The 23,453-nt window shown below is 45.3% G+C and overlaps 1 protein-coding gene across 1 annotated transcript in view; it reads right to left on the bottom strand.

Moving 5' to 3' along the window:
* Tomosyn (syntaxin-binding protein tomosyn) overlaps positions 1 to 23,453 on the bottom strand; it is a 168,388-nt gene that overhangs the window by 81,591 nt on the left and 63,344 nt on the right. The window contains exons 11-17 of the mRNA XM_080280751.1: positions 18,149 to 18,316; positions 16,780 to 16,800; positions 15,414 to 15,568; positions 12,188 to 12,368; positions 6,586 to 6,837; positions 6,350 to 6,420; positions 5,079 to 5,112 (exon numbers count right to left, since the gene is read on the bottom strand). Of these exons, the coding sequence (XP_080136877.1) occupies positions 5,079 to 5,112; positions 6,350 to 6,420; positions 6,586 to 6,837; positions 12,188 to 12,368; positions 15,414 to 15,568; positions 16,780 to 16,800; positions 18,149 to 18,316 (882 nt within the window). The remainder of the gene's footprint in view (positions 1 to 5,078; positions 5,113 to 6,349; positions 6,421 to 6,585; positions 6,838 to 12,187; positions 12,369 to 15,413; positions 15,569 to 16,779; positions 16,801 to 18,148; positions 18,317 to 23,453) is intronic.

The following is a 23,453-nucleotide window of genomic DNA, read 5'->3' as shown; positions in this document are numbered from 1 at the left end:
GTGTTGTGGTGTGGATGTGGAGTTACATGGAGAGACAGACTGACAAATGAGGAAGTGAAGGAGTGTTGTGGTGTGGATGTGGATGTGGAGTTACATGGAGAGACAGACTGACAAATGAGGAAGTGAAGGAGTGTTGTGGTGTGGATGTGGAGTTACATGGAGAGACAGACTGACAAATGAGGAAGTGAAGGAGTGTTGTGGTGTGGATGTGGAGTTACATGGAGAGACAGACTGACAAATGAGGAAGTGAAGGAGTGTTGTGGTGTGGATGTGGAGTTACATGGAGAGACAGACTGACAAATGAGGAAGTGAAGGAGTGTTGTGGTGTGGATGTGGATGTGGAGTTACATGGAGAGACAGACTGACAAATGAGGAAGTGAAGGAGTGTTGTGGTGTGGATGTGGAGTTACATGGAGAGACAGACTGACAAATGAGGAAGTGAAGGAGTGTTGTGGTGTGGATGTGGAGTTACATGGAGAGACAGACTGACAAATGAGGAAGTGAAGGAGTGTTGTGGTGTGGATGTGGATGTGGAGTTACATGGAGAGAGAGACTGACAAATGAGGAAGTGAAGGAGTGTTGTGGTGTGGATGTGGATGTGGAGTTACATGGAGAGACAGACTGACAAATGAGGAAGTGAAGGAGTGTTGTGGTGTGGATGTGGATGTGGAGTTACATGGAGAGACAGACTGACAAATGAGGAAGTGAAGGAGTGTTGTGGTGTGGATGTGGATGTGGAGTTACATGGAGAGACAGACTGACAAATGAGGATGTGAAGGAGTGTTGTGGTGTGGATGTGGATGTGGAGTTACATGGAGAGACAGACTGACAAATGAGGAAGTGAAGGAGTGTTGTGGTGTGGATGTGGATGTGGAGTTACATGGAGAGACAGACTGACAAATGAGGATGTGAAGGAGTGTTGTGGTGTGGATGTGGATGTGGAGTTACATGGAGAGACAGACTGACAAATGAGGAAGTGAAGGAGTGTTGTGGTGTGGATGTGGAGTTACATGGAGAGACAGACTGACAAATGAGGAAGTGAAGGAGTGTTGTGGTGTGGATGTGGAGTTACATGGAGAGACAGACTGACAAATGAGGAAGTGAAGGAGTGTTGTGGTGTGGATGTGGATGTGGAGTTACACGGAGAGACAGACTGACAAATGAGGAAGTGAAGGAGTGTTGTGGTGTGGATGTGGATGTGATAGGAAGCGTTAGGAGAAACACACTGAGGTGGTTTGGCCATGTGGAGAGGATGGAGAGGCTAACTAGGAGTGTATGTGAGTGAGGTGGAAGGGGATGAGAGGGAGGGGGAGGCCAATACTGAGATGGAGGGATGGAGTAGAGAGGTATATGAGGGAAGGCAGTGAAATGGCAGGGGACAGGATGACATGGAGGCGATTTGTTTGTGGCCACCCCTTATGGGATTATGGCGTCAGGCTATAGATAGATAGATGTTTAAAATAGATAAATATTACGTGAAAATAACTCACTGAACAATTTTATGCTTTATCTATCTATCTATTGCCAGACGCCTTAATCCCGTAAGGGGTGGCCACAAACAAATCACCTCCCTGTCACCCTGTCCCCCGCCATTTCACTGCCCTGCTCCCAACTCACACCCCCCTCTCTCATATACCTCTCCACTCCATCCCTCCATCTCATCCTTGGCCTCCCCCTCCTTCTTTCCCCCCTGCACCTCACTCACATACAGTACACTCTCCTTGTCAGTCTCTCACTCTCCATCCTCTCCACTCCATCCCTCCATCTCATCCTTGGCCCTCCCCTCCCTCTCCCCCCCTCCACCTCACTCACATACACTCTTCTCGTCAGTCTCTCACTCTCCATCCTCTCCACTCCATCCCTCCAATCTCATCCTTGGCCTCCCCCTCCCTCTCCCCCCCACCACCTCACTCACATACACCCTCCTTGTCAGTCTCTCACTCTCCATCCTCTCAACTCCATCCCTCCATTTCATCCTTGGCCTTCCCCTCCCTCTCGCCCCCTCCACCTCACTCACATTCACTCTCCTCGTCAGTCTCTCACCCTCCATCCTCTCCACATGGCTAAACCACCTCAGTGTGTTTACGTTTCACCTTACCCATAAATAAGTAAAATAATCAGCAATTTTTCAAACACTGAAAAGATGGGTGGCCTTCAATATTGTACTTTTCTTATTTATGTCAAAAAGGAAGCATAACATTGTTCAAAAATTACTAGACATTAAACCAAAGCTATTTTCACAAGATATTTTTCTAATTCAAACACAATATATGCTAATGTTAATAAAAATAATCAATGTGGATATTTTGAACTCTTCCTTGCATTCAGAAATTCAAAACTGGTCAATTAACTGCCAAAACCAACCCAGCCAGTTTGAATATGTGCATTGTAACAGCCACTTCCACAGCTGTTAAATAAATAATGATAATAATAATAATAATAATAATAATAATAATAATAATAATCCATTCATCATCCAATCCTACCTTGCCCCATGAGGAGCATAGGAGCCCAGGGCTAGGCAAGTTGGTCCTGACATTTAAGATGAGTGAAATAATAATAATAATAATAATAATAATAATAATAATAATAACAATAGATAATAATAATAATAATAATAATAATAATAATAATAATAAAGATAAAAATAATAATAATAATAATAAAACATTAAGCTTTGAGAGGTAGAGCTTACTGAAATCCCACAGTAACTCTCCATAAAAAGCTTCCCAGAGAGAGATGGAACTCGAGGGATCCCATAACAACTTTCTAAATATATTGCTAATAATATTTCATGCATAGTTAGCACCACCACCAAATTAGAGACTTAATTGCCTCGTTAAAGAGCATCAATTGTGGAAACGACTAAAGTGCCAACAGGTGGATCGTTAAAGGTGTTTGTGCAGTGCTTGAGTTGGCATATGCACACACACACACACACACACACACACACACACACACACACACACAAGAAAATGAAAGAAATATATTATGACTATCAAGTAAAATATTAAACACACACACACACACACTCACACACACAGCCAATCCTCCATACAATGGCTGAGGGCTTCACTCAATATTCAAATTATAATCAGTAAAACACCACAAATGCAATCTTTGAGGGGGGGAAAAAAAAAAAAAAAAAAAAAAAGGCAGTTTCATCTTTAAAAAAAAAGTTCAAATTTTTAAATACTGAAAATGTGTGGACAGTTTGGCGATCACAAACGTACATACAGAGTTTCAGTGTCACGAAAACGCACACAAGTAGGTCAAAATTACACACAGCATCACGAAAGACAACACACGTAAACGGTTAACGCTGGGAGACACAAACGAATCTCAGCATCACAAACGCGCATACGAATTTCAAACGCCACAAGGGTAAACAAACATTTACAAAATTTGGTGAATATTTCCGAGACTGAACGAATATTTCCAAGAATGAACGAATATTTTTGAGAACGAACGAATATTTCCAAGACTGAATGAATATTTCCAAGAATGAACAAATATTTCCAAGAATGAACAAATATTTCCAAGAATGAACGAATATTTCTGAGAGTGAACGAATGTTTTTGAGAATGATCAAACACAGTATTTCCGATAATGAACAAATATTTCTGAGAATGAACAAATATTTGAGAATGAACGAATATTTCTGAGACTCATACTATAGAAATAAAGAATATTCACAAACCCAAATAAAAGTTTCAAAAATCTTGGGTAACTGTATTAGCATTCGATAGACTGGTACTATACATATTTATTTTTTAACACGGCTATTCTATCTATCAACAAAATTTTAAAATATTCTATCTCTCTATCCTGCCCCATTAGGAGTGTCAAGGCTTCGGGTCTGCCCACTAACTCCATCTACTTTAGCATGAGTGACCAGTTGTTCTTCCCTGAGCAGCATTCCATCACCAATGCACCCCAAACCATCCCTTGGACCTGATTCCTTATGCCCCACACCCACCCAAACCACCCTGACCCACTGAACCACCAGGCATCCATTTGGCGATATGGTTACCACCCAGCATAAACATATTCCTGGGTTGCAAGAAAATATTTGCCTCATCCCTCAGTGTAGAGTCAAATGAAGGTAGCGCTACATCAAGTGAGTGGATGGTGGTGGTGGGGGGAAAGATTGCTTCACTTTGCCGCACAGTTGTTCAAAAAAGCTGACGAATTTTCGAAAACCGAGCGCTATATGTACATTTGCCGAGCCCTAAGCTGTGTATTAATGAACGAATCACTCAGACGCCTGTGCTAAGGTACACGTACTTGCTTCCGACAGAGCGCAAAAAATGTTGGTGAAAGCAATGATGGTGGTAGTTGTGGTAGTGGTGGTAGTTGCAGTCAGTGGTGGGCATTAACGCATGATTCATTAATCCAGTAATAACGAAGCTCATGTTTTGGTCAACGCATTAAGCCATAATTATTTTTAAGTTAGCGAATTATTGTTAACATCCGCTAAAATTTCCACTGATTTCCATTAATCCATTATTTATTTTCTGTTACAGGTCACTTTAGGTCAGAAGCGTTCGTCATTTAAATCGTCAAATCAACAGTGTCATAGTGACTATGCCAACAGAACTCTGGACTGTGCAGTGATCACAGACTCTAGTGATGCATCGCAATCAAGTACACGGCAAAAGTCTGTCCCCTTGACTCAGTTGTCTGTAAGTGATCACAGACTCCAAGTAATGGTGTCTCAACCAGGTACTGTACATGGCAAGAGTCTCAGTTGTCTGTGAGACTGACATTGGCAGGACAGATTGGACTGTCAGGGTGACGTCGGTGAGGCTGAGGGCAACGAGCACCTGCCTGTGAGGAAGGACTCAATGAAGTAGAGGAGGTGTAGTGATACTGGGTGACTGCGTCATCTGCATTTATATTAATCTTGAATTCTATCTGTATTTTTAAAATATTTAGGGATATTAACAAAACTTGCCTAGCTTTAAGCGTGTCTTTTACAAAAGAAAACCAAGTTTCATACGTAAAAAACAAAAATTAGCAAGTGGCAGGTTAGCGGATGATCAGATTAGTGATTAGCCAAGATAACAATTTCAAACCAGCAGTGGAATTAGCGGATTAACTTCAACGGAGCTGCTTGACGGATTAATGGATTAACCGTACATGAAGCTAAAGTCTTCCATTACCTTGCCCACCACTGGCTGCTGTGGTGGTGGTAGTTGTGGTAGTTGCTGTGGTAAGTGTGATAGTTACAGAGGTGGTGGTAGTTGTGGCAATTACAGAGGTGGTGGTAGTTGTGGTAGTGGTGGCAGCTGCAGTGGTGAGTGTGGTAGTTACAGAGGTGGTGGTTGTTGTGGTAGTTAGTGGTGGTTGTGGTAGTAGTTATTGCTGTGGTTATGAGTAGTGGTAGTTGTGGTACCATAGTTTAAGATGTGGTAGTTGTGGTTGTAATGGTGTGATGGTGATTTATGAGACAGCTATTGTGGTGAAAGTGGTATGGTGGTGTGGTGTGGTATAATAGTGCCACTGACTGGTATGGTGTGGTATGGATGGTAGTAGTGTGGTATGGTGCTGGTATGGTGTGACTGGTGTGCTGGTATGGTGTGACTGGTGTGCTGGTATGGTGTGACTGGTGTGCTGGTATGGTGTGACTGGTGTGCTGGTATGAGTGACTGGTGTGCTGGTATGGTGTGACTGGTGTGCTGGTATGGTGTGACTGGTGTGCTGGTATGGTGTGACTGGTGTGCTGGTGTGAGTGACTGGTGTGCTGGTATGGTGTGACTGGTGTGCTGGTATGGTGTGACTGGTGTGCTGGTATGGTGTGACTGGTGTGCTGGTATGAGTGACTGGTGTGCTGGTATGGTGTGACTGGTGTGCTGGTATGGTGTGACTGGTGTGCTGGTATGGTGTGACTGGTGTGCTGGTATGAGTGACTGGTGTGCTGGTATAGTGGTGTGACATACCATCGTTGCGTCGCCTTGTAATCTGAGTCACTAAGGAGCGCAGTGTTGCCCCGTGGGAGTTGGGGGTGGACGGGGCGGGCAGGGCGGGGGTGCTGGGGCTGGTGGGGGCATCCTCGGGGTCGGAGGTGACGTCAGGGGCGGGGCGGGGGCGGGACCTGGTGCGGGGCGGGGGTACGGGGCAGCCGGCCTCGTCAAACAGGGTCAGGCTGGCCCGCTGGTCGGTGCTGCCGGCCTCGCACACGCCCCGCGCCTCCACCATGGGGCTGGGGCGAGGCGAGGGGCGGGGACTGACGCCGGGGCTGGCCCGTGGGGTGGCCCCGACGCTGGGCCCCTCTGGTTCATCGGGGTCGGGGCTGGTGGGGCTGTCAGGGCCACAGATGCGGGGCGTGTCCGGCGGGTCCTGCGACGTGGACAGGTCCGAGCTGAAGGCCTTGCGGAACCTGGCGTCCAGCTTGCTGAACCTGTCCCGCAGGCTGAGCTTGGTGCGGGGCAGGTCACGAGTCCCGGCCCCGCCCCGCCCCGCCCCATCATCACCATCACACTCCTCTTCCTCCTCTTCTTCCTCTTGTTTCTCCTCCTCCTCTTCCCTGGGCTCCTCCACATCCTGCACTTCCCCTTCCTCCTTCGCTCCTTCCCTCTCCACGTCCTCCTCCTTCTCCTTGCCTTTTGACTCCTTCCTTCCCAGCAACTTAAGGAACTCCATCTTCACCTCTCCTTCCCTCCTTCCCTCCTTCACTACCTTCGTTCTCTCCACTCCTTTGCTATCCTTCCTACTCAGCTTCTTCCGCAACTCCTCTCGACTCTCCTTCCGCAATAATCCATCCGTCCGATCTTTCCGTTCCTCCAAGGCATCATTGTGGAGGTAAAACGCAGACTGCCCTATCTCTAATATGTCCTTGTGAGAGAGAGTGTATGTGAGAGAGAGAGAGGAAAGACGCTACAGGAGAAGGACTATGAATGGATGTGAAATGGGGGTAATATTGAGAGAGAGAGAGAGAGAGAGAGAGCAGAACTGAAAGGAATATTCACTGTAAATGCCAATACTTTTTTCACCTACCCTACCCTACACACTACATACCCACCCTACACACTACATACCTACCCTACACACTACATACCTACCCTACACACTACATACCTACCCTACACACTACATACCTACCCTACACACTACATACCTACCCTACACACTACATACCTACCCTACACACTACATACCTACCCTACACACTACATACCTACCCTACACACTACATACCCACCCTACACACTACATACCCACCCTACACACTACATACCTACCCTACACACTACATACCCACCCTACACACTACATACCTACCCTACACACTACATACCCACCCTACACACTACATACCTACCCTACACACTACATACCTACCCTACACACTACATACCCACCCTACACACTACATACCTACCCTACACACTACATACCTACCCTACACACTACATACCCTACCCTACACACTACATACCTACCCTACACACTACATACCCTACCCTACACACTACATACCTACCCTACACACTACATACCTACCCTACACACTACATACCTACCCTACACACACCTACCCTCTCCTAGTATAACCTAACATTTTCTGTCTATCTATCTATCTTTCCATTGCCAGACGCCTTAATCCCGTAAGGGGTGGCCACAAACAAATCGCCTCCACGTCACCCTGTCCCCCGCCATTTCACTGCCCTGCTCCCAGCTCACACCCCCCTCTCTCATATACCTCTCCACCCCATCCCTCCATCTCATCCTTGGCCTCCCCCTCCCTCTCCCCCCCTCCACCTCACTCACAAACTCTCCTTGTTAGTCTCTCTCTCCATCCTCCATCTCATCCTTGGCCTCCCCCTCCCTCTCCCCCCTCCACCTGACTCACATACACTCTCCATCCTCTCCACTCCATCCCTCCATCTCATCCTTGGCATTCCCCTCCCTCTCCCCCTCTCCACATCACTCACATACACTCTCCTCATCAGTCTCTCACTCTCCATCCTCTCCACTCCATCCCTCCATCTCATCCTTGGCCTTCCCCTCCCTCTCCCCCTCTCCACATCACTCACATACACTCTCCTCATCAGTCTCTCACCCTCCATCCTCTCCACTCCATCCCTCCATCTCATCCTCGGCCTCCCCCTCCCTCTCCCCCCCTCCACATCACTCACATACACTCTCCTCATCAGTCTCTCACCCTCCATCCTCTTTCCTACCCATAATCTTACACAATTACACTTATTTTTAAGTTATATATAAGTTGGCATTATCGGTGTCTATCTCTTGGCCTTCACTAATCCATACTCCCCCTCCCACACCCACACCAGCAGACTGTGCCACGTTTTTAGTGGTTTGCATTCGGATTTGTAAAACGGACCTACACTGCACATTTTTTCTGCTCCCCACACTGCTCAATCTCTGGCAGCCTCCCTATTCAGTGCCTTATCCCTGCTGGCTCTCCATGCTGCTCAATCTCTGGCAGCCTCCCTACTCAGTGCCTTATCCCTGGTGGCTCTCCATGCTGCTCAATCTCTGGTAGCCTCCCTATTCAGTGCCTTATCCCTGGTGGCTCTCCATGCTGCTCAATCTCTGGTAGCCTCCCTATTCAGTGCCTTATCCCTGCTGGCTCTCCATGCTGCTCAATCTCTGGCAGCCTCCCTATTCAGTGTCTTACCCCTGGTGGCTCTCCATGCTGCTCAATCTCTGGTAGCCTCCCTATTCAGTGCCTTACCCCTGGTGGCTCTCCATGCTGCTCAATCTCTGGCAGCCTCCCTATTCAGTGTCTTACCCCTGGTGGCTCTCCATGCTGCTCAATCTCTGGCAGCCTCCCTATTCAGTGTCTTACCCCTGGTGGCTCTCCATGCTGCTCAATCTCTGGCAGCCTCCCTATTCAGTGTCTTACCCCTGGTGGCTCTCCATGCTGCTCAATCTCTGGCAGCCTCCCTATTCAGTGTCTTACCCCTGGTGGCTCTCTATGCTGCTCAATCTCTGGTAGCCTCCCTATTCAGTGCCTTACCCCTGGTGGCTCTCCATGCTGCTCAATCTCTGGCAGCCTCCCTATTCAGTGTCTTACCCCTGGTGGCTCTCCATGCTGCTCAATCTCTGGCAGCCTCCTATTCAGTGTCTTACCCCTGGTGGCTCTCCATGCTGCTCAATCTCTGGCAGCCTCCCTATTCAGTGTCTTACCCCTGGTGGCTCTCTATGCTGCTCAATCTCTGGTAGCCTCCCTATTCAGTGCCTTACCCCTGGTGGCTCTCCATGCTGCTCAATCTCTGGCAGCCTCCCTATTCAGTGCCTTACCCCTGGTGGCTCTCCATGCTGCTCAATCTCTGGCAGCCTCCCTATTCAGTGTCTTACCCCTGGTGGCTCTCCATGCTGCTCAATCTCTGGCAGCCTCCCTATTCAGTGTCTTACCCCTGGTGGCTCTCCATGCTGCTCAATCTCTGGCAGCCTCCCTATTCAGTGTCTTACCCCTGGTGGCTCTCCATGCTGCTCAATCTCTGGCAGCCTCCCTATTCAGTGTCTTACCCCTGGTGGCTCTCCATGCTGCTCAATCTCTGGCAGCCTCCCTATTCAGTGTCTTACCCCTGGTGGCTCTCCATGCTGCTCAATCTCTGGCAGCCTCCCTATTCAGTGTCTTACCCCTGGTGGCTCTCTCTCAATAGCAAATCACCTTAACAACTTTTATTCTTTAATAACTCTGTATCACCATAGCATCCACACATTTCCTATACCCTTATAGAAAAACAAATCAGAATGACTCATTAGCGTTCTCTCTCTCCCTGGCTAATAATCGGATTCTGCTCCTTAACAACTTTCATTCTTTGACTTAACTTCAAACCACATTATCTGTCACTATCTCCTTTCCTCTTATTAAAAAAAAAATGTATATAATAATAATGGTTCATCATTTTCATGCTCTCTCTCTCTCTCTCTCTCTCTCCACAATAAACTCTAACTCCAGTCATATCAATAATTTTTTTTCTGTTCCTCTCAAATTATTTCAAATTCAAATTCAAAAACCATTTCCTTTCCCTAACTGCTGTACTTCAATCTATTTATTCTAATCTATCTATCTATTGCCAGACGCCTTAATCCCATAAGGGGTGGCCACAAACAAATCACCTCCCTGTCACCGTCCCCTGCCATTTCACTGCCTTGCTTCCACCTCACACCCCCCTCTCTCATATACCTCTCCACTCCATCCCTCCATCTCATCCTTGGCCTCCCCCTCCCTCTCCCCCCCTCCACCTCACTCACATACACTCTCCTCGTCAGTCTCTCACTCTCCATCCTCTCCACTCCATCCCTCCATCTCATCCTTGGCCTCCCCCTCCCTCTCCCCCCCTCCACCTCACTCACATACACTCTCCTCATCAGTCTCTCACTCTCTATCCTCTCCACTCCATCCCTCCATCTCATCCTTGGCCTCCCCCTCCCTCTCCACCCCTTCACCTCACTCACATACACTCTCCTTGTTAGTCTCTCACCCTCCATCCTCTCCAAATAAAAAATTAGTTACTTAAATCTTCCATAAACATACCCATTTACCTTCCTTTATTTCCTTTATTTCCCTCCCTAAAATTCCCTTAATAATAAATCTATAATAATCTCCCCTAAAATAATAATAATAGTAAAAACCTTAATAATAATCACTAGTAAATATTCAGTTACTTAAATCTTCCATAAATTTACCCATTTACCTCATTTATTCTTCCTTTATTTCCTCCCTAAATCTCCCTTAATAATAAATCTATAATAATCTCCCCTAAAATAATAATAATAATAAAAACCATAATAATAATCACTAATAAAAAAGTCAGTTACTTAAATTTTCCATCAACTTACCCATTTATCTCTTTTATTTCCTTTATTCCCTAAAATTCCCCTCATAATAACCTAAAACTCTCCCCTAAAATAATAATAATAATAAAACAAAATAATAATCCCTAAAACTTCCCTAACACTGTATTCAAATTTTCAAAAAACTTACTCATTAATTTTTGACTTATGTGCAACTCTGTAATTTCAAAAAAGCATTATTATAACTCCTGATTATTCCTACAGAGACATAATAACTAACAATAACAATAACAATGTCACTGGTTAATAAATTCAGTTATTCAGTTATTGTATTCCAAAAACATCATTTAAACTGGTCTAATAACTTCCATATGCAATAAATAACAAAGCAATAACTGTTTCTAATTCAATAACCAATTTATCAACATAATCCTAATTCAATAACCAATTTATTACGATATTTCTAACAACAATAACTTTACTTATTTTAATTCACTAAACGTTTATCATTCTGTATAAATCATAAATAAATTCCTAGTAGATTTCATGAATAATAAATGATAAATACAAGTGTCTACATAAATAATGAATGATAAATACACATATGTGTTTATATTAACAATGTATGATAAATATAACTCTTTACATAAATTACAAATGATAAGTGTGTTTATGTTAATAATGAATGATATATATAAGTGTTTCGTAAATAATGAATGATATATATAAGTGTTTTGTAAATAATGAATGATATATATAAGTGTTTCGTAAATAATGAATGATAAATATAAGTGTTTTGTAAATAATGAATGATATATATAAGTGTTTCGTAAATAATGAATGATAAATATAAGTGTTTTGTAAATAATGAATGATAAATATAAGTGTTTCGTAAATAATGAATGATAAATATAAGTGTTTTATAAATAATGAATGATAAATATAAGTGTTTTGTAAATAATGAATGATAAATATAAGTGTTTTGTAAATAATGAATGATAAATATAAGTGTTTTGTAAATAATGAATGATAAATATAAGTGTTTTGTAAATAATGAATGATAAATATAAGTGTTTCGTAAATAATGAATGATAAATATAAGTGTTTTGTAAATAATGAATGATATATATAAGTGTTTTGTAAATAATGAATGATAAATATAAGTGTTTTGTAAATAATGAATGATATATATAAGTTTTTTGTAAATAATCAATGATAAATATGAGTTTTGTAAATAATCAATGATAAATATGGTTTGTAAATAATGAATGATAAATGTTTGCATACATTAAATAATGAATGAAAAATATAAATGCTTACATAAATACTGAACAATGAATGTATTTACATATATAATGAAGAAGTGTTGAGGTAAATAATAACTGATAAATCTGTGTTTACGTAAATATCGTACCTGGTCCGAGGATGGTGACTTGCAGCGGTCGTCCTCTTTGCCGTCGGTGCGTTTGGGGGACCGTGGGGCGCGCTGGTAGGGGTCCGCTGGTCCGTAGAGGTCCGGCGTACCCATGTTTAGCAGACACGACTTGGCAACGTAGTCCACTATCACCAAACCACTCTCATTGCCGTACGATAGTCTGTGGGGTCGTTAGGATAGGATAGGATAGTAGTAGTAGTAGTAGGATTGTTAGTTAGGATAGTCAGGGAATCATTTACAATGCTGGGTGGTAACCATATCACCAAACCATACGTGTTCCCTACGTGTCAACAAGTGGGTTGGTGGAGGGTTAGTGCCCCTCCCCGTAAAACAACTAACTCAAAGACAAACTCCCACCCCTTACCAGATTATGGCGTCTGGCAATAGACAGACAGATAGACAAATGGCCACCCCTTACCAGATTATGGCGTCTGGCAATAGACAGACAGATAGACAAATGGCCACCCCTTACCAGATTATGGCGTCTGGCAATAGACAGACAGATAGACAAATGGCCACCCCTTACCGGATTATGGCGTCTGGCAATAGATAGATAGATAGACAAACGGCCACCCCTTACCGGATTATGGCGTCTGGCAATAGATAGATAGATAGATAAACAAACAGCCACCCCTTACCCGATTATGGTGTCTGGGTGTAGATAGATAGATAGATGGATAGATAGAAATTCCCCTCTCCCCATCATGACTGCTGAGTTGTAACTGTACTAGTCATGAAGAAGTGCTATACCAAACAATGCCTGTTAAATGTGGTGAACGATTGTTATGGTAGTTACGATTGTTAGGATAGTACTGTATTAGGATGGCTATTTATCCTTACTGTCTTCTTGAGAGAGAGAGAGAGAGAGAGAGATGCCTTAAAGTCATAATGTATTTTAAAATTATCTCACTCTGAATGATGATGATGATCACACACACACACACACACACACACACACACAAATGCAAGGATGAACCCAAACTGTTTTATAGATTTGTTAATGGCAAACTGAAACAAAAGGAAGGAATCACCAAACTGAAAGTAGAAGGAGAGGTCTTTAAGGATGCAGCAATGCAAGCAGAAATAATGAACAAACGTTTCCAGTCAGTTTTCACTAAAGAAAAGGAGCTTGTGGAAGGGGAGGGAGTGATTAGAAATGTTCCGGTGATAAAAGATATAAAAGTGGAGGTGCAGGAAGTGTATAAATTACTGGAAACTCAAGATGTAAGGAAAGCCCCAGGACCTGATGGAATTTCTAATTGGGTACTGAAGGAATGCAGAGAACAACTGGCGGATAAAATTCATAGCTTAATTGTATGCTCACTGGAAGAGGGGAAAGTGCCAAAAGAATGGAAGAGGGCAAATGTGGTACCAATTTACAAGGGAGGAAACAGGGAAGAACCCCTGAATTATAGACCAGTGTCTCTAACCAGCATGGTGGCAAAATTGTGTGAGAGAATCCTGAAAGACAGATGGATAAAATATCTGGAAGAGATGAATATTTTGGCTGAATGTCAGTTTGGATTCAGAAGTGGAAGGTCATGTGTGTCTAACTTGTTGAGCTTTTACTCAAGAGCGATTGACGTGGTACAGGAGAGAGATGGTTGGGTGGATTGTGTGTACTTAGAGAAGGCCTTTGACAAGGTACCTCATAACAGACTAATGTGGAAACTAGAATATACAGGAGGACTGAAGGGGAAACTCCTGGAATGGATGAGAGACTTTTTGAGACAGACAAATGAGGACAGTAATAAAGGATAGGATGTCTGGATGGAGGGAAGTAACAAGTGGAGTCCCTCAAGGCTCAGTGTTGGCACCAGTAATGTTCCTGATTTACGTAAATGATATGGTAGATGGAGTGAACAGTTATGCAAGTCTGTTTGCTGATGATGTAAAGATCTTGAGAAAGGTAGAGGTTGAGGAGGATTGTAAAATGCTGCAGGAGGATCTGGATAGGATACACGAATGGAGCCGGACATGGGAAATGAAAATTAATGTAAAGAAATGTAAAATATTGGAAATGGGTAAAAGTACCAAGAGGCCATCATTGAATTATTTGATGGGTAATGAACCAATCACAAAAAGGAGAGAAGAGAAAGATTTGGGAGTGCTGGTCCAGGACAGTTTGTCACCTGAAAAACACATTAACAAGGCAGTTAGAGAGACGTATAAACTCCTGACTAATATAAGAGTAACATTTCATTATATGGATGAGGAGATGATGAAAAAATTGATAGTGGCCGTGATACACCCCAGGTTAGAATATGCAGTGGTAGTGTGGTGTCCACACACACACACACACACACACACACAGGTTGGAATATTCAGCAGTAGTGCAGTCCCTACACAAAAAGAAAGATATAAACAAGATTGAGAGAATACAAAGAACAGCAACCAAGATGGTCCCCAGCCTGGCAGATCTGTCATACAGAGAGAGGCTGGAAAAGCTGGATTTGCCTTCCTTAGAGGACAGGAGAAAGAGGGGAGACATGACTGCAGTGTTCAGGACCATGATGGCAGTAGATATTATGGGTGACATGACTGCAGTGTTCAGGACCATGATGGCAGTAGATAATATTATGGGTGACATGACTGCAGTGTTGAGGACCATGGTGGCAGTAGATAATATTATGGGTGACATGACTGCAGTGTTCAGGACCATGGTGGCAGTAGATAATATTATGGGTGACATGACTGCAGTGTTCAGGACCATGGTGGCAGTAGATAATATTATGGGTGACATGATTGCGGTGTTCAGGACCATGGTGGCAGTAGATAATATTATGGGTGACATGATTGCGGTGTTCAGGACCATGGTGGCAGTAGATAATATTATGGGAGACATGACTGCAGTGTTCAGGACCATGGTGGGAGTAGATAAAATTGACAAAGAGGATCTGTTTGTATGGGATAAGAGAGCAACAAGAGGACACGGGATGAAATTGAAAAAGTCAAGCTGTTTGAAGGATATCAAGAAATATAGCTTTCCTTACAGAAGTATAGACTTATGGAATAGCCTGGACAAAGAGATCGTCCAGTCTAGAAACTTAAACGAGTTTAAAGTTAAATTCGACTTATTGAGAAACAGCGACGGAAACCCACGAGCATAGCACATTCCGTGTATATCACAATTAGGTACAAACACACACACACACACACACACACACACACACACACACACACACACACACAGGGCTCAACTCACAGGCCATACGATGAGTTGATGGAGAGGGCGGATATCGCGCCCGGTGGCTCTCCCTCCACCCATGGCGTGAGACAGACCAAATCCGCTTGGTATCCGGCCGGCTTCTTCTGTGATCCGCCCCGCACGTGGATAGGCACAAAGTAGTCCACCGAGGCCTGTGTGGAGGTGGTGGTTGTGGTAGGGAGTGTGGTTGTGGTGGTAGTTGTGGTAAGAATTGTTAGAGGGTTAGTGGTGGTGGTGGTTGTGGTGGTGGTAGTAGTAGATGTGGTTGTGGTGGTGGTAGATGTGGTTGTGGTGGTGGTGGTTGTGGTGGTGGTGGTTGTGGTGGTGGTAGTAGTAGATGTGGTTGTGGTGGTGGTAGATGTGGTTGTGGTGGTGGTGGTCATAGTAGATGTGGTTGTGGTGGTGGCAGTTGTGGTTGTGGTGGTGGTGGTGGTACTCAATGTGGTTGTGGTAGTAGTGGTGATTATGGTAGGGCTGTGGTAGTGGTGGTTGCACTAGTAGCAAATTAATATGGTAGGGATGCAAGTACTTGTGGTAGGAATTATGGTACGGATGGAAGTGGTTTTGGTAGCAGTGGTCATTGTGGTAGTAGAGGTAGTGGTGGTTGTGGTAGCAGTAGTAGTGGTGGTTGTGGTAGCTGTGGTAAGGGTGGTTGTGGTAGTGGTGGTACCAGTGGTAAGGGTGGTTATGGTAGTAGTGATGGTTGTGGTAGTAGTGGTGGTTGTGGAAGCAGTAGTGGTAATTGTGGTAGTAGTAGTGGTAGCTGTGACGATGATGGTGGTGGTACTGATGAGGGCAGAATTAAGCAGTAAATATCACACTAACATCAACACCATCAACATCAATATATATAACATTATTTATCACATCAATAAATAATCATTCTAATCACTAATCCATTCCCAAACAACCAAACCATCCACCACACTAGCCAAACTAGCCAAAGGGTCGTTCAACTATTCAAAAATTGCTACAGTTAGTTTTTTTAATTTAAATACACGAACTGACGGCCAACATTCACAATACTGGATAAAACATGACTATCTATCTATCTTAACATTACTATCTATCTATCCTAACATTACTATCTATCTATCCTAACATTTGAGGGATGATTTGACTAGTAACCAAGGAGACTCATTCTTACTTTATACCAGAGGCTCAAAATTTCATGCAATTATACATATATATATATATAGCAACAAGTCCTCATTCATATACATCACTACCCATCCCTCCACATCATCCTTGGTCTCCCTCTCCCCCCTCCACCTCACTCACACTCTCCTAGTCAGTCTCTCATTCTTCATCCTCTCCACTCCATCCCTCCATCTCATCACTGGTCTCCCCTTCACTATCTCACTCTCCTTTTTAGTCTCTTGTTCTCTCTCCTCTCCACTCCATCTCATCCTCGGCATCCCCCTCCACCTCACTCACACTTCCTCAGTCACTCACTCGTCATACTCTGCACTCCATCCCTCCATCTCCCCCTCCAACACAATCTAACAATGTAATCCTAACTATCCTAACAAACCCATTCTACACTGATCTAACCCAACCCAACCCAATCTAACTTTTCCTACCTTACTCTCTATGCAATGCTACTATGCTATTTCTAGTCATCTATCTAGTGTTTCTAAAATCTATGTGAAAAATTGACTAGCCTACCATCCCAATGCTGAAGGAAGGAAGGAAGGGAGGAAGGAAGGGAGGGAGGGAAGAAGGGAGGAAAGAGAGGAGGGAGGGAGGGAGAGAGGGAGGGAGGGAGGGAGGGAAGAAAGGGAGGGAGGGAGGGAAGGAAGGAAGGGAGGGAAGGAAGGGAAGGAAAGGAAGGAAGGAAGGAAGGAAGGGAGACAGGGAAGGAAGAAAGCCAGCCAGGAAGGAAAGAAGCCAACTAAGTCCACTAATACCAATTCAAATCTCTCCTCCTAAAACGGCTCCAAGCTAGTGCAGGGGACGGAGCATCAGTGACCTCACCTGACACGATACCCCAGTTCAGTTGACGCCTGACCTTGGTGGTGAGTGGATGGCTGCTCCACTCACCACACCATGACACATTCTCAGTCCAAAGTGACGGAAGGGACTGAAATGTGTGCGGGAAGGTGTGGGGGTGTGTGGGAGGATATGAGGGTGTGAGGGAAGGTGTGGGGGTGTGAGGGAAGATGTAACAATCCCACATTTCTCCCCCTTCTTCGCTTCCCCTTAATATAACTGTTTAATTTGAATCTTCCTTTTTTCATACATTTTCTGGCATCACACACAGGCCTGCCTCCCTGCACCCCGATGGAAATTATTTGACTTGGTATTAGCAGGCTTAGGACGCCAAGACGAAGGCCGAGAGAGTAAAGGACTTGACACATAACAATACTCATCAAGGGAGGGAGGGAGGGAGGGAGGGAGGGAGGGAGGGAAGGAAGGAAGGAAGGAAGGAAGGAAGGAAGGAAGGAGGGAGGGAGGGAAGGATGGAAGGAATCAAGCCAGCCAGGAAGGAAGGAAGCCAAGATGAAGGCCAAGAGAGTAACAGATTCGAGTCATGACAATACTCATGGAGGGAAGGAAGGAAGGAAGGAGGGAGGGAAAGAGGGAGGGAGGGAGGGAGGGAGGAAGGGAAGGAATCAAGCCAGCCAGGAAGGAAGGAAGCCAAGATGAAGGTCAAGAGAGTAACAGCTTCGAGTCATGACAATACTCACGCACGATGCATCAACACCAAGGGGCCTCTCACAAACTTTTACTACCCTAATACCTACTCCTTTCTTGCTACCTTCCCTCCTTCTCTCCCTCTCTCCATCCCTCCTTCTCTCTCTCTCTCCCACCTGAAGGGAGGAACGCGGAGGGAATTCGTATTCGGGCGAGCAATCTGCTGATCCGTAAATGTCGTAGATGATTGGAATCTCCAGACACTGTGAAAGAGAAAAACATTATTATTACTATTATTATTATTATTATTATTATTATTATTATTATGGATGATGGATGGATTATTATTATTATCCTTATGGGAAGACAGACAGACAAATGAGGAAGTGAAGGAGCGTTGTGGTGTGGATGTGGATGTGATAGGAAGTGTTATGAGGAACACACTGAGGTGGTTTGGCCATGTGGAGAGGATGGAGAGCGAGAGACTGACGAGGAGAGTGTATGTGAGTGAGGTGGAGGGGGAGAGAGGGAGGGGGAGGCCAAGGATGAGATGGAGGGATGGCGTGGAGAGGTATATGAGAGAGGAGGGTGTGAATTTGGAGTGGGGCAGTGAAATGGCGAGGGACAGGGTGACATGGAGGCGATTTGTTTGTGGCCACCCCGTATAAGGGATTAAGGCATCTGGCAAGAGATAGATACATTATTATTATTATTATGGATGAAGGATGGATGGATTATTATTATCTATCTATTGCCAGACGCCTTCATCTCTGTAAGGGGTGGCCACAAATTAATCGCCTCCATGTCACCCTGTCCTCTGCCATTTCACTGCCCTCCCCCCAACTTACATCCTTCTCTCTCATAAACCTCTCCACTCCATCCTTCTGTCTTCTCTCATTATTATTATTAGTAGTAGTAGTTGGGTCTGGTTAGTACTTGGATGGGTGACCGCCTGGGAACACCAGATGCTGTTGGCATCCCTACGTGTCAAGTGGGGTTGGTGGAGGATTAGTGCCCCTCCCTGTAAAACAATTAACTCTAAGCCCTTGGCCACCCCGTTTGGGATACATGGCATCTGGCAATGAATGAATGAATGATGAATGAGTAGTAGTAGTAGTAGTACTGCTATCATTACAGTACCCCCTAACCATCCAATGCCACACTACCTGACACACATCATCTGAAAATGCAAAAAAATAAATAATGCAATATCATTTTTTTTTTTTTTTTTTGGCAATGTGTAGAAAAACCAAATTTTTAAAAACTGGCCAGCACTGCCCATCACCCCGGCACCACCATTGATGGCCGCCAACACAGAGGCCGGCCGGTCCACACCACCGCGGCCACACACACAATTTACGTTGCCTGGCCTTGTGCTGGCAGCAGCAGCAGCAGCAGCAGCAGCGGCGGCGGCGGCGGCGGCGGCGGCGGCGGCGGTGGCAGCAGCAGCAGCAGTTGTTGCCTAGGCAGTCTGGCCGAACAGCCCCGAGTCCCTAAGGAAGGCCACGGCCGAGACCGGGCTTTCCCACAGAGCTCTCAAGAAGTGTATGTTGTGTTGTTGGCGTAGGTGATTGTGTGCAATGCAGTCTTGCATAATGTGCTTAATAGTATGGGGTGCTGTGTTGCAGATTGTGTGCAATGCAGTCTTGCATAATGTGCTTAATAGTATGGGGTGCTGTGTTGCAGATTGTGTGCAATGCAGTCTTGCATAATGTGCTTAATAGTATGGGGTGCTGTGTTGCAGATTGTGTGCAATGCAGTCTTGCATAATGTGCTTAATGGTATGGGGTGCTGTGTTGCAGATTGTGTGCAATGCAGTCTTGCATAATGTGCTTAATAGTATGGGGTGCTGTGTTGCAGATTGTGTGCAATGCAGTCTTGCATAATGTGCTTAATAGTATGGGGTGCTGTGTTGCAGATTGTGTGCAATGCAGTCTTGCATAATGTGCTTAATAGTATGGGGTGCTGTGTTGCATCCTGGACAGGCATCAGCGACGGAGTCATCCAGCCTCTTCTGGTAGCTTAAGAGGGCTGGATGGTGCCCACATCTCAGCTTGGCCAGGTGGACCCTGTCCTCATGAGGAAGATAAGATTCAGAAGGGTGGATGTCAGGAGGCCGTGCATGCAGGGAGATAGGATTCAGAAGGGTGGATGTCAGGAGGCTGTGCATGCAGGGAGATACGATTCAGAAGGGTGGATGTCAGGAGGCCGTGCATGCAGCGAGATAGGATTCAGAAGGGTAGATGTCAGGAGGCCGTGCATGCAGGGAGATAGGATTCAGAAGGGTGGATGTCAGGAGGCCGTGCATGCAGGGAGATAGTATTCAGAAGGGTGGATGTCAGGAGGCCGTGCATGCAGCTGTGTGTTGTCTTTAAGTGACTGAATGGAGCGGCCAGTGATCTGAGTGTGGATGTGCTTCTGGAAGCTGGTCTGAGGTGGGTGGGGGGGGAGAGATGACAGTATTTGTGTATGGTATCGTGTGCTGGGTGTTGTTTTGATGTTCCTTGGTGTGGGTGGATGTGCTGCCATGTAGTGTAGTGGATGGTGTGTGTGGATGTGCTGCCATGTAGTGTAGTGGATGGTGTGTGTGGATGTGCTGCCATGTAGTGTAGTGGATGGTGTGTGTGGATGTGCTGCCATGTACTGTAGTGGATGGTGTTCCTTGGTGTGGGTGGATGTGCTGCCATGTAGTGTAGTGGATGGTGTTCCTTGGTGTGGGTGGATGTGCTGCCATGTACTGTAGTGGATGATGTTCCTTGGTGTGGGTGGATGTGTTGCCGTGTAGTGTAGTGGATGGTGTGGGTGGATGTGCTGCCGTGTAGTGTAGTGGATGATGTTTCTTGGTGTGGGTGGATGTGCTGCCATGTACTGTAGTGGATGGTGTTCCTTGGTGTGTGGGTGGATGTGCTGCCATGTAATATAGTGGATGTTGTGGGTTTGTGGAGGCTGCAGCAAGAAACTGGGTGCCTCTCATGTCTAGGTGATCCTTGACTTTGAGGACTTTGGTTTCTTGATGTAGGTGGTCTGTGGGTGTAGTAGCTGTGCAGCCTGTGATTATTTTTATGGCCTTGTTCTGTATGGTCTGTAGAGTGTTGTAGTGTGTTTTGGTGAGGTTAGAAGCCCAGGCAGGGTTTGCATAATTCATCACTGAACGTATGTATTGTTTGTATACTGTGGTGGTGGTTTCTTTGTTGTGTCCGAATGTTGTATGGGCAAGTGACCTCAAGGCATTGAGTCTTGGTGTTATTTTATTTTTAATGTTCACAAGAGTGAGAGACTTATGAGGAGAATGTATGTGAGTGAGGTGGAGGGGGGGGAGAGGAAGGGGAAGGCCAAGGATGAGATGGAGGGATGGAGTGGAGAGATATATGAGAGAGAGGGGTGTGAGCTGGGAGCAGGGCAATGAAATGGCAGGGGACAGGGTGACATGGAGGAGATTTGTTTGTGGCCACCCCTTACGGGATTAAGGCGTCTGGCAATAGATAGACAGACAGATAGTGATGAGTGGCCCTGGTTATACCCCCCTGTAGGGCAGCAGTAAAGCAGAATCTAAAAAACTACATAACCTCACACAGACTTTATCAAAATTACAAGCAAACTCCAGCAATTGAATGGGTTATGCCAAGACAGCTGTTACCGATTTTTTTAGCTGACCACGAGGTTCAACATGGGTTCTGTGGGGTTACATCAAGTGGCGGTGGAGGTTTGCTGGTGTGTATTATATCTACCCCCATCAAAGTCTATCTATCTACAGCACGAAGCCCTAATCCCGCAAAGGGTGGCCGCAGACAAAACGCCTCCAAGTCGCTCTGTCACCCACCATTTGACTACCCTCCTCCCAACTCACCCTCCCCATCAAACTACACATTAATTATACACTTACACCTACACAACACCTGCAGGAGAATTGGAATAACACTCAATAACACTTGGGTAAAATGGGTTATGTCATTTAGTTATATGGGGTCATTCAGTGCCTTATCCCTGAGGTCACACTCTATGACCTCATCCCAGGTCTTTTTCTGTCTGCCTCTCACAACCCCACCCCCAACGTTCACACTTCTCACCCTCCACACCCAACTGCCATCCTCCACCCTCTCCACATGCCCAAACCATCTCAGTCTACCCCTCCTCATCACAAACCATCTCAGTCTACCCCTCCTCATCACAAACCATCTCAGTCTACCCTTCCTCATCACAAACCATCTCAATCTACCCCTCCTCATCACAAACCATCTCAATCTACCCCTCCTCATTACAAACCATCTCAATCTACCCCTCCTCATCACAAACCATCTCAGTCTACCTCTCCTCATCACAAACCATCTCAATCTACCCCTCCACATCACAACACCAATACACTCCAGTCCCATCCTTCCTCTCAACTCTTCCATCATAAACCCAGCCCCCCCAGGCCTCACACTCAGGGACGCACTGCACATCCACCTAATCATTGTCATTTCTGTACGTTTGAGCCTGTGAATATCCTCTTCCTTTACTGCCCAGGTCTCACTACCATACACCATTACACTCCTAACACATGCCACATACAGCATTACACTCCTAACACATGCCACATACAGCATTACACTCCTAACACATGCCACATACAGCATTACACTCCTAACACATGCCACATACACCATTACACTCCTAACACATGCCACATACAGCATTACACTCCTAACACATGCCACATACAGCATTACACTCCAACTCATGCCACATACAGCATTACACTCCTAACACATGCCACATACAGCATTACACTCCTAACACATGCCACATACAGCATTGCACTCCAACTCATGCCACACACAGCATGACACTCCTAAAACGTGCCACATACAGCATTACACTCCTAACACATGCCACATACAGCATTACACTCCTAACACATGCCACATACAGCATTACACTCCTAACACATGCCACATACAGCATTACACTCCCAACACATGCCACATACAGCATTACACTCCTAACACATGCCACATACAGCATTACACTCCTAACACATGCCACATACAGCATTACACTCCTAACACATGCCACATACAGCATTACACTCCTAACACTTGCCACACACAGCATGACACTCCTAAAACGTGCCACATACAAAGATCCCTTAGCACGTAGGGAGAGCCCTCTCAGTGTCAGGAGAGGCAACAGCTCCCTGAACTTCTTCCAACCACTCCTCACTCTAGCCACAGAGCTGCTCCAGCCCCACCTCCAGCATAACATGTCTCCCATCCATCCATCCATCATTCAATCCTGTGTTGCCCCATGAGGAGCGTAGGAGGCCTGGGCTAGGCAGTTGGTCCTGACATTTAAGATGAGAGTGACCAGCCTCACTCATCCCTGAGTGGCATTATTTGAGCAATAAACCCAAACCACCCC

The sequence above is a fragment of the Coenobita brevimanus genome, chromosome 10, assembly GCF_032717465.1.
Source record: "Coenobita brevimanus isolate Jiangsu-jjx chromosome 10, ASM3271746v2, whole genome shotgun sequence".
Lineage (NCBI taxonomy): Eukaryota > Metazoa > Arthropoda > Malacostraca > Decapoda > Coenobitidae > Coenobita > Coenobita brevimanus.
The sequence above is the reverse complement of the archived record's forward strand: the minus strand, read 5'-3'. Positions and strand labels throughout refer to the sequence as shown.